This window comes from Tinamus guttatus, unplaced genomic scaffold (assembly GCF_059628265.1).
Source record: "Tinamus guttatus ecotype Peru unplaced genomic scaffold, ASM5962826v1 Tinamus_guttatus_pri_ptg000314l, whole genome shotgun sequence".
NCBI classification, from domain to species: Eukaryota; Metazoa; Chordata; class Aves; order Tinamiformes; family Tinamidae; genus Tinamus; species Tinamus guttatus.
In genome coordinates this window covers 2,312,321-2,325,000 of record NW_028288848.1, presented here as the reverse complement: position 1 = coordinate 2,325,000, position 12,680 = coordinate 2,312,321, and the positions used below count along the sequence as shown (strand labels likewise).

The 12,680-nt window shown below is 36.3% G+C and overlaps 1 protein-coding gene across 5 annotated transcripts in view; it reads left to right on the top strand.

Annotated features, from left to right (window-relative positions):
• The window catches only part of VTI1A (vesicle transport through interaction with t-SNAREs 1A), a 256,720-nt gene that overhangs the window by 65,634 nt on the left and 178,406 nt on the right, over positions 1-12,680 (top strand). The window contains exon 7 of one of the 5 annotated variants that reach the window (XM_088528630.1): positions 5,440-5,609. The exons of the other annotated variants lie outside the window; for them this stretch is intronic. Within the exon in view, the coding sequence (XP_088384756.1) occupies positions 5,440-5,501 (62 nt within the window). The 3' untranslated portion in view covers positions 5,502-5,609. Of the gene's footprint in view, positions 1-5,439; positions 5,610-12,680 lie in introns of those variants that run through there. 5 annotated transcript variants of the gene reach the window in all.

The following is a 12,680-nucleotide window of genomic DNA, read 5'->3' as shown; positions in this document are numbered from 1 at the left end:
TTTACATATTGGGGAGACAATTGGGAGCTTATTTGCGCTTATCTTTTTTCAAGTTAAAAGGCATGACATCTACTGAAAACAGTTCCTGAGGTTTAAAAGTATACATCTGAAAAGAGATGGAATACTTTGTCTAAATTCTACATTTGTCTTAATATGCAGTTACATGTTGTCAGTTTACCCACCCGCAATGATTGCTAGCACACACTGCAGACTCCAGTTGTTTTTGTCTCCTACTTTTATTCATATATGTAAAAAAAAAAAAAAAAAAAAAAAATCATTTTAAGAAGTCGATCAGATATTAACAACGGGTAGTATATAAAAAAATTATCAGCCCAACTTTCTTGAAATCAACTCAGTGACTGATTATGCATCTGTTTATGTGCAATGAAAGAAATAAACAAACTATAGCCCCAACATGGTGATGGAAGGCTAAATTCAGGCCCAGTTGGTTTATTTATTTTATTGACTGCAACTCAATTGGTATTTTCAAAATATTTTTACTATGTTTTAGAAATTTGTTATTTTTTCTTTTAAACCAGCAATTGTTAAGCCTCCAAAGTCTAATCCTCTTCAATAAGCTTGCACAAAGTTAAACAAAGTTTCAGAAAATATTTTTTTTAGCAGTGATTTCCTTAGAGAAATTCCCAATTAATTGATATATTCCAATATCCTTTTAGAATTCAAGTCTTATTTGAGAGGCAAATTAAGTTCAACCTTGGTAGACTTGCATATGTCTCTGCTAAATGGGTGAATTACTCGAGTGCCAGCATTTTAGTGCTGTAAATAATGACTGGATGCATGGAATATACAGTACAGATTTTGGAGGGAACGAGGAAGAGAATTAATATTCTTGTTTCAGAGGATGACAGATTGACAGAGGATGACAGTAGAACTGGTCATGATAGCAATGAAGTTTACTTTGCTGCAGATGTTCAGATCTGTTCCATCAATGGTTTTAACTCTTTTTTTTTTTTTTTTTTTTTTTTAAGACCATCTAATCATTTCAGAAATGACTTCTGATCTAGTTGAGTCTATATCTTTTATGGAGTAACTGTATACAGAAAATCAGCCTGGTTGTTTTGGGGAAGAAGTATCTTATTCTTTTTACTTCCTTTAGAATTTGTTTTCACAGAAATGATGATCATAACTTCATTGCACATCTCCATGGTGATCTCTGAGAACTATGGTTGAAGTACAAATGTGTATTTACAAGGAAGGTGAACCTTTCTGTATCCAACACAGGTGTAACTGCATTGACTTCCGTGGAGTTAAACCAATTCACCCCATTTACATGTCACAGGCAGTGACATATGTAGTCCTTGTTTTCCTAAACCCTCTGGAGATTGCTAATGTAGTAATATATAATAGTATTATGTAATTTGAAGATCATGGTTTTGGAAATATTAGTTCTACTGCAATATATAATTTTGCAGAAGATTTTTATGGGAACAAATTAATTATATTTAGTTCCTGCCATTGATCATGATGATTCAAGGCATGACTGAAATTAGATTAATTCAGTGAAATGGAAGAATTTACTTTTATCACATCTGAAGTTACTGTATAAACATTCTGTGTTGTGATTCTTTTTTTTTTTTTATTTTGGAGTTTTGATTCATCGTTTTTCTCAGATCTCATCTTGCCTTGGTTATTACTTTTTTGCATAAAAATTAGGTACAGGTGACAGTCCTTAAGTATCTCTTCTACTGTTTTTATATGATGTCTTTTTATAATTATAGATGTGTATATTGCTTATTGTAATGATTTCCATTTCTGCAATAAGTCAGGTCTGGGGCTTTCTTATTACCTTAATCAGCAAAAATACATATACTATTTTAACCTGTCCCTGTGATCATCTAAGGATTAATCTGACATCACATAACTAATTTAATGCAATTTCACATTACCATTCCTGAAACTTACCATGATAAATTGGAAGCTTTTTTTCCTGTTTGCATCTCTAAATTGATAAGCTCTTTCATCTTGTGTCCAGTTGTTCCTACAAGTGAAGATCTAGTGGAAGGACTTTTGGTGCTTCTTTTGGTGGTGCCGCTGATGCAGGGGCCTCAGTGGAGCCTGAATGGGAGGCCACTCATGTCACCATCTCTTAAGACACAATTCAGTGCTGACTGTCAGGGCCAGTTTGTTGGTTATCACTTGTTGCTGTTGAGGATGTTTATATGAGTGCAGAGACCTCCTCAATGACTAAGTGCAGCTTTCAGTGTCTAGCAACAACTTGGTAATAGTCAATGCCTAGTACATCTACAGTAAAGAACATTCTCGTAAATATTCAGCAGGGTATGTTCCAAGCACTTGAGTAGCTGATGTGGTAACCCAGTAGGCTGGCCACAGGACATGTATTTATATTTCCATTGCCTGAGCTGTACTGCACAGATGTGGATGAGGAGCAGCTTTCAGGACTTACCAGGACATCGTGGGTAAGACGCTGCCAGTGTGGACGAGTCCTGAGAGGCTCAGCAGTGTTTCTGCCAACTTAAGTTCTAAGTAATGGTGGTAACACTTGAAAGTTCACTCATCTACGTGCTGTTAATCAGAATGCCATTTTAAAGAATGCTTCTTTTGTGCTTTGGTTGTTTCTATTTTTCTGTTACCATGAGCTTTCTTGGTATTCCTATTTCACGTCTATTGTTAGACAACCAAGTTTACAGCCAGGTTAGTAATAAACATTTTCAATAACATTCCTTATTTATGACATTAAGATCTAAAATGGCTAATATGAAGTGGTATTTTCACAGCAGTTACCATGAAATAGTGCCTGGATTTTCGCAATATGGCTATATGGTTCTATAGATATTGCTTTCACTTGTTAAGTGGGATTTCTGAGTGATGACTTCTTTATGCATTTATTGGTGTTCCATAGACCTCACAGCATCTCTTAATTGTGAGAGTCAAGAGCACACTATTATGATTTAATTCATGGAATATCAAGTAAAAACTGACTTCCCAAGTTCATCTTCTGTGTCCATTGGGGTTAGAGCACAGTATTTTTCATTTCAGATTACTTACTCTGACTGTATAGCCTTAAAATATGAGGCAGATTTTAAAATGCATGAAAATCATTGATTTCAGTTTAGAAAATGTCTCTTGGATTAATCCAGATAATTAATCACATTTTTTTTTTTCCTGGTTTGGAGGAGGAGTTTTCATATTTCCCTTCCCAGGGCTCAGATTTTTAGCAGTATCAAATTGAATTCCAGACCTTCTTTATTTTCCCAACAGAATGCTGTATAGTAACTCTCTGTCGAGTCCTACATATTTGCTACAGGTAGGAGAATTCTGAATGAGGAATAGGTCAAAATGCTTCATAAAATTCAGGGTCAGAAATAAATTTGGCAGTCAAATATAAAATATTATGTCAAGGAGAAATATAGAAAAACCTTCTTGTTGCCACCATAGGCAATCTATAGTTGAAATACTTTTTATAAGCCCTTCTCAACTGTCAAATAACTTCAACAGAATAAAAAGGCTGACATTTATATATAGATTTAACCATGTTTCATGACAACACACTAGGGAGATGCAGCTTTTGCATGTGGACCAGGCTCTCCTGGTGAAACATCATTATGGGTATTTATAGGGTACTTGTTTGTTTATTATTCTTGATCCATAGGCATTTGTATGGATTTCAATAGATGTAATTTGAGGGCAAATCTTGAGCTTGTCCGTGTGAAGGGGGATTACTGGACATCATGCTATTCTGAGCTCTTAGGTATCTGGACTAGCAGAAAAGTTTGTAGCTTGAGGGGAAGACATTCAGTATTTGCCCTTAATATTTTGGCTTGTCTTCTATTTTTATATCTCTTTACTAGTATAAGTTGTGATATTTAAAGAAAAATCAAAAGACAGACTGTCTTTTTACAGGAAATCCTTCTGAATCTAGACTTAAGATTGTTTAAAATGTTTTTCGAATCCTGCTTACTGTTTGGAAATTCCAGGTATATATAATTCTGGAACAGTTAAGGTGAAACTTCTTTGAACAAGAGACAGAGCAGCATATTTCTCACCCTATGTAATATGAATAATTCTCAGCACTACAGGATCCAAGCAAATTTCAGTGGCTTTGGCTGTTGTAATGAGCTACAGGCAGAATTCCCTTTATGGAGTGTACCATAAATATATCATGTAACGTAGTGGAAGCCTCACGTCAGGCAGATGGCCAGACCCTCCCCGAAGGATTGGCACCCTTCTAGTTGGGCCGTAAATGGGAGCCTCATTAGACAAAGAGGTCTGTCTGCTTCTCCAGCCCGATGGTAGCTACTGTCTTGTCAGGCTGCAGAACTGAGTGAAGTACAGTGAAAGGATCAGCAGAAGGGAGATAAGTCTTTACGGAGGGCTCCTGAAGGCTCTACAGACGCCCTGACTTCAGAAAGCACGAGGAACTATTTTAAAACAACTGCGGTAGGTGTCGGGCCAGCTGTGACTAATCGAATTGGAAGCACTAGTGCATTGTGCACAGTAACAGTGGAGGTATTTGGATTGCCAGCTCCTTTTACTGGTGGAACAACCCCAGGCCCCACATTCCTGGAGGACGTTCTCCTGACAGATTTAATGGGTGGTTTTGCTGCTTAAGTGGCAAAAATGAAAGATGCACACCAGAGTTGACATAAAACATATGAAACCCTAAATATTAAAAGGAATATTTTAGTACTAAACCACTAAGTACAACTAAACTGGCTAAATTGCAGGTAGCTTGGTATGAGCATTACTATGATCAAGTTAAAAAGTTTGCTTGCTCAATTTAGAAAAAAAAAAAATCTAATATCCAGTGTTAATTTAACAGACTGTGATACATGTTATACATGCAAGGCTACATTAGGCCATAACATAGGTAAGTGATGCTGCTGCTTTTATTTCATAATTCTGTATATGCAGTAATTTGTGTTAGTTAATATCACTCATACCTTCATATCGCTCTTCTGTGCCCAGGATCATGCCTATTGTAATTCCATTTGAGCCCCAAATAACAAACGGGGTGGAAATGGAAACCAAGATTTGAAAATCAGGACCTTACTTCCAGTGGCCTTTGCATTAAACAACAAAAAAGTCTATTCCTGTCCTAGATATTTACACTTAATATCCACCTATTTCATCTCTAATGAATTATTCATACATGTATATGTGAATACTGTATGTAAAACCTTTCATTAGAGAGCAAGAGAGAGAGAGGGCTTCTGAATTCTGGAGCATATACCAATATCTCCTTCTCAGGTGTTTCTTTGATATGCCAGAACATCTTTCTACTGAAATCTTAATCCAAAGTTTCTACAGTGAAATGAGTTTTTATGCAGTTTCCAGTCACCATCAGAGAGAGCTTTTTCATGATCCCTGTTTCTTCTACCAGGAATGGTATTTCATGTTTCATATATAATTTTTTTTCTTTGCTGGCTGATTTCTATTAAAATCTGTTTATTGTTTCAGAAATTCATTTTGAAGTGGCATATTGCATTCCTACCTCTCTAAGCCCTCTGCCCTCCCTCTGAGTCCAGGCTTTAAAGAGGGGAGGAGGAAGGAATGTGGAGATACTTTCCTTGCTGAGGATGTCAGGCCTCAGGAGCATCCCAGCTGCATGGTCATCGTTGGAGGGAAACGGATACACGTGCCAGGGTAGCACTGCTGCCTTATGCTGTACAGTCACAAGCTGCATCAGGAGGACAGGACGAAACTGCTCCTCTGTCTCCATTCCTTAGAGTTTTACAGTGCGGTCGTTCATACCAGCAACCCACTTTTTGCAACCTCAGTTTGAGCGTTGCATCCGGGGCAGCGGGTTGTCTGATCATCCACCTGCTCACCTTGCTTTCCTTTGCTGCCACCTCCTCCCTTTTTGCATCAAAATCCTTTTCCCTTCCTTTTCCAGCACTCCAACTTCTCCAGCTTGATCTGACCTCCAGCTTCTCTTTTATCCTCTGTCTTTATCCACATGGACAAACACATGCACGTATAGTCACAGGAATGTATTTGTTTGAATGCTGGCACCATCCAACTCACCTCTGCATTCTTTCTTAAAGAAACTGGTTCAACAGCAGCATAGGCCTTGCATGTTTCTGGACATGAAATGTTTATCCAGTAATCTGCCTTGTCTGGGAGTTTTCAAAGCCTCTTCCTTCAACTTTTTTGTGTAGTCTCTCCAATGCAATATGTCTGACTTTCTTTTTTTCTGAAGTATCAGTAATTTCAGATTTGTCTGAGGTGTAGGTTGCTCAAGTATGCTGGTATATGTGAAAGCATGTAAAGTGCTTGCTGGTCTTGACTGCTGAACGTTTTAAGGCAGAAGTAAATGGTAGATAAAACACTGAATTAGTTTTAGAATATATCAGTGGGTCAAGATTTCAGCTCCACTTTGTGTAGCATCCCCTAGTGGGACTCTGACCATAGCAGGGCTCGTGCCTGTGGAAATGGTGAGCATACAGCCCTGGGTTTAAGTTCTTGAGACCTATTTTCATTCTACAGAAATGGAAAAGTATTATTCTTTTGTTATTGTTTTAAGATTCTGTAGTAGGAGTTCACTGCCACTATTCCTCAAGTTTTGTGATATTATTTTCTTAGCCACATAAAAATGATGCATGTGAAAACAGTGGTGCCAGAAGGCAAAGAAACACTGAATTTCTGTTAGAAAAGTACTAGGTGCTCCAGAGTATTGAAAAAATATTTAAAACCTTTGGAAGAATATTGTAATATCACTTGTAAGATCACTTATCTTTTGGGTGCTCATCACCTTTTAACCTACTTAAATACCAATAGAATAAATGCTATTTTTCCTTTCACCTCAGGTTCTGGGATTATATCATTAATGTAGCCAAAAAGGATCTTAGTAGTAAAACCAGTGATCCAAATTTGGCCGTGATATCCCCTGTTCTGGGGGAAGCTGGAGATTTCTTGCACGTTCGCTGCTGTTCAGGAACTCGTTGTTACCTGTAAGCTCGGTTTGCCCAGAGCTGGGATCCAGTTTGTTTAAAATTGATTTTTGCATAAGCAAAGCATTCGGATATACTCATAAAGATACATTATTTAGCAAAATTTCTCATATGTAATGGAAGCATACTCTTCGTTGTGGTATAGTTACATAGCCGGTTGGTGCTGTGGTGTCATTCCTATTCCTGATAGAATGAAGGAAACATTTTGTTTCAGATATCAGAAACTTTGTACTTAAATAGTTCCCATATGCATTGCAGACAAATGATCATACAGGCTGAAATCTCTGTATGTTTACGCAAATGCCTGGCACTTGTCATAAAATACTCATGAATAATATTAATATTTGAATTATAACTAACTGAACTAAGAGGATACCTTAAAAATATTACTTTGAAAACACTGGATGGGACAATCTCTACTGTGTAGACTGCTCTACAGGAGTAGGTCGCCCTACTGAGTCGCTGAAAACAGTATTTCAGCATCACCTTTTTTGGGGCTGTGACTCCTGTTTGGCATATTATGCTGTTTATTGGTATTCCCTGGTATTGATATTATTGATGCTGGTATTCATTGTACCTTAGTCCAGAGCAAAGCACGTAAAGACCTGCGAATAAGAACAAAAACAGTTCTTGTTGAGCTATTTGATTGTTTTTTAGGTTTTTTTTCTGAAAGTGCACTACTGCTTCTTTCACTCTTAGAATAGTTTGGCTTTAAGGAATTTACCCATGAAATTTAAAGATTATCGATTGTCTGATTCTAAAACACTTACTGCTCAAAGTGGAAGTAGCATTATTTTTGCTCAAGCTGGTGGTTTTCATATGACCATTTTCCTTTTACTTTTGGCCTTCCTTGGATGTGTTTATGGCAGTTTTTTACAAAAATGTATGTTTGGAGTGGGATTCCCACTTATCCAGGGAATGAAGGTTAGCCAAGCGAAAGAAAGGAAAAAATAAAGATAAATAAATATATACTAGCTAGCATACTAGTAAATAAATAAATATTTGCTTTTCTTTCTAAAAGCCCGAGTAGACTACCCAAGTTACCTTAATTTGGCAAAGGGATAATGGGCAAAGTTGCTAATTTGCCTTTCCTCCAAACATTTGTTGTTTTCCTCATTTGTACCACACTGTCAGCCACAGTGCTTGTTTGTCACTGTGAGACGTCAGAATTTTATCTAATGTATCTAAGTTTCCTTAGAATCCAGATAACTTACTGGGATGGAAGGAGAAAGGATGTAAAGCCCTGCCTGTAGCAGAGGGATGTTCAGCTTGTGGTGGCCTGAGAAGCTCTCGTGGCCAAGTTTCATATTTTGTCCAAGAACACGTAACTGTCGAGACCTTGTCCAAAAGTTCTAGATAGTTGGAAATTGCTAGTTAGTTTTTAAATGAATAGAATTCATTTAAAATTCAAGTTCTGTTATAGTGTCCCTAGTGGCTTTCCATTTTAGCCACAATTTCTCTCTTCCTCCCTGTCCTATACTACACCTGATTCTTTTGAAATTTCACCAAGAAAAATCACCTTACTTCGAGTGATACTGGCTCAGCAATGATGGTCAGTCTGTTACAATCTTTAAAAGGGCACACCTGAAAAGAATTGCAAGTCCACCTTCCCCTATATTAATGCTCTGCTAATTTATCTTTATCTCTCTCGGTAATTTCATTGTCCACAGAATTTATAAACTCTGTTTCTTAAAAAGAAGCTTTCGGCGAGTTCCTGTTTTGGGTGGTTAAACAAGCAGCAGGACTTTTGGTAGTTGGTAACAATTTTTTCAGTACATGGGCACTGCTGAATTTGCACAGCATGAGATCTTGCTGGGCTAAGGCTCTTTGTACACGACATATCTAGTAGAAAAGTTGATGACCTTAAGCATCAGGGGGAAATACATACTTCAGAGTTTATTTATTCATATATTTATTGTTTGAAGCTTTCTACCCCTACTTTCTGCCAGGCTAACACTGTGTTCCTCCACTTGTGCAAAAGAGCAAAGTTTAACATAAAAAAATTATTTGTATTGAATATGCTTTCTTTCTGGGTAAAATCAGTATCAGGAGAGTTACTGTGGTAGATCATCTTTCAAGTGCAGTACTTTGCCCTTTTACGACAGGACTGAGAATTCCAGTTATAGTTACAGAAATACTTGGGTTTGGAGAGCGAAAAAAGAAAAACCAACCCCAGACTTTCTTCCCGAAGCTGGACATGGAAACTATCGCTTGAAAAAAACCTGCATCCTCAACACTGTATAGAATATAGTGATGGTCCTTAGCAGGGTGCAAATGTTTCCCACATTGAATTGCAAGTGCATAGGCACATGCACATGGAGAGGCTGTCTTTTTCCCCAGTTCCTTAGGAACATTGTATGTTTTCTGTCACTCTGTAAATTTGAGAATTTTGGAGAATGTTCAAGTAGTTTTGGAGATGCATAAGGGCTACATGGTGAAAATATTTCAGACTTTGCTGTTTTCACTATTCACATACATGTAATGATTCTTTGTTTTAATCATATATTTTGCAAGTATTAATCTGTTTTTATAGCTGAGTGTTATAACATTTCCATATGTTGAATATTTTGCCTTAGCTGCTATAGTAGTTGGCCTACCACCTTGAGAATGGCTATTTATATTTACATTGCGTGTAATTGCTTTTGCTATTTTAGTAATAAGGACTGCCATATTTTTTTTTCTGTAGTGAAAGAAATATCAAGTAGAAAAGTGGTAAAAATGAAAGTTTTATACCATATGGAAATTCATTTTATTTTTTTCTGCTTTAATATTTTCTTAAATAAGTTTTAAATGCTATCTTTAAGTCTTTCTCAAATATTAATGTGTTACTGTTTTTTATTTTAATCTTAAAATATCTTTAAATTCTAGCAACAGTATCAGTTTTATAAATATGTCACAATGCCATTTCCTATATAAGTATTTAGCAGAAGTATTTATGATAAAGTGAGTGTTGATTTTAATGCTTTCCCTAATTTTTCTAATTCCCTTGCAGAAAGGTTATTGTCCTGGTTATTTAGATTTCAGTTTACCCAGCAGATGAATAATAAAAAAAAAAATTTACCTGGACTGTTTCATAGTGAATTAAGAGTTAGATTTAGTGTTATAAAATGAGCAAGTCTGTTCTACCTTTTTAAGTCCTTTATCCTATAAAAGTAGGATATAGGATGAAATTTATCTAGTAGGATTAAGGATCAGTTTTAATAAGTTACAGAGTTACATTAGGAAGTATTGGCTTTTTCTGAATGAACTAAGCAGATAAGGTACCTAAATCAGGTGGAAGAAAATGGTACTTGGCTTTAGACCAACTTTACCTCTTTTTGAAGTAATTGTAGGCACATAACTCTATTTTTGGAGGAAACACTTCTAAATGTTTGTAAAACTCTGTCTCAGATAAATGCAATGTCCCTGATCAGTACTTTTTGTAATATTAAATGCTAATGAAACAAAATGAAATAATTATTTGACCTCCTTTTATCAAAAAATATACTTCAAATTAAAAGAAGAAAATCTTTTAATAATCACCTAAGAAATAAGAATATTATTCCATAATCTACACAAGTATTAAAGGAATACAGGGAGGTTAGGCATATCTTTCTGAGGGCCCAGAAAGGATGTTTGAACATATTTGAGTAAGAAAATATAAATCTGAGGAAAACAGCCTGTGATTTTGAAGGGCCTCATTCAGAGTTCATTGAAGGTAGTAGAAATATTTCTCTTGATTTTGCAGTATATGATGTTGGATAAGATTAGATTGATTCTATGATTCTATGAAAATATTGCTGCTAGTTAACCTGTAGAATTGAGTCAGTTTTTATGCTAGGAAATAACATCAAATCTAGCAATAGCCATAGAGAACTTCAGAAACTTTAAGCTCAGAACTAAAGACGTGTTTTTACTAAGGCAGTCATCCTAGATTAGTGTAAGGTTTAGAATGTTTGAACATTCTACTCTTAATTTCTTATGTCTTTGTTTTTTCCTGTCTTGTCAAATACAGTGCTTTCTTATCTGCAAAGATTAAATGTGGCCATTTTGCCTATGTAATATTTATATATGGACAGGAAATAGAAGTGAGTATCCAGATTTGCTGACCCTTGAGATCTAATATTGACCTCAGCGAGTATTAACTTCTCAGATCAATAAATGCTGTTATTGACCTCAAAGAAAAATCAATAGCAGCTTGTTAATTTGCAAACTATGACTGGAAGAAAACGGTACACATTTTGTTCTTCATTATCACCCTATTTATATCTATATTTTAACACCTTCAGTATTTCCACCTAGAGATCATCATGTCAAAACATTTCAGTCCCAGATGTTAGAAGGTTGGGGAGACAGGCATGCTACATTATGGCACAATTGATGAGCGGTACACATTATTTCCAATCCCATGAAAATAATACCCAGAGCAGTTCTTTATCACCTGTGATGTTTTCCTTTTTTTGGGTAGTCCAGTTCATTCCATTTTCTCTGGTGCTCTTCATCAAAATATTCCATAGAAGTAATATACTTTAGCTGCCAAAGTAGCATTTCTACATGAATAATAAGAGGGATGAAAGACTGACTACTGGAAATGAGGAGACAGAAAGTGATCACTATAAAAATTATAATTAATATTGAATAGATTTTTTTCCTATTTGCAGGTTGACAGGTTTCTAAGCAAGAGCTTGTTCTGCAGCAGGCTGAAATATAACAACCTGAGTATGTAAGAAAAAAGTTTTAAATGATGAAGTATTGGTAGAGAGCTGTTTTTTTGTATCATAGCAATTTTTGTGTATAAACACTGAAATGTCAGTTTTTACATAGTTTGAAATGTCTAAAGAATGCCTATTGCTGAAATTCAAATGTCATAACAATTCTTCTGCATATATATCACTTTGATATTTAAACTTAAAAACCTCATAAATGATTTAATATTACTTTGGCCTTGTTATGATCTGACTGCCAAAAAAGGCAAAGGCTGATTTTTATCTGGTCCAGAGAGTTGTGTTTTCATTCACACAAGACAAAGCACAAATCTGTCAGCTTTTTGCAGTCATTAATTCTATTTGATATGCGTACAGTGATCTTGGCAAACTATTGCTATTTATAAAGAACCTTTTTCTTCATTAAATGACATGTGATATATTCAAATGCAAACTCAAGGCAATAGTTTCAAGTTTTGCAATAAATGAAGTGGCTGCACTTAGGTTGCCAGTCTGGTGGTAACACAGGTCTGCCCCCTTCACCCTCTTGAGCTTCAGGAACTTTCAATCCGTGTTATCCTCTTGAGACACAGGGTCAGTTAGATTGGGTTCCTGCGGCAGATAGGAAGACCAACAGCTAACGGGAGGAAAGAAAGGCAGGACCAAACCAGAATAATCTTTGAGATTACAAACAATGCTGAGGCAGATTTGGAAAGATGCTTGTGGTGAGGATGTAGTATTTGCTGTGTTACACAGGAGTCCTGAATGATCAAGTGGGGTAGTGGACATATATTGATATTTCCTGCAAAAGTCTATGCAGGCATCCCAACAAATAGAACAGGTCTCCCTGCTTTTCTACTTGATGCCTTGAGTCGCCTTTGAGTAGCAAGGCCGTTTGGATCCTGCTACAAGAGACGGAAGCAGAAGTGTAGCAGGAGGATGGCAAGTTTGGAGAGAGTGGAGGGTTAATAGTCAAAACACAGTATTAGAGAGGTCAAGTCACTCTTGACAGCTTTGAGCTATGTCTTCTCAGCCCGTGCAGAATGCAGAGCAGCACCTGGGTATT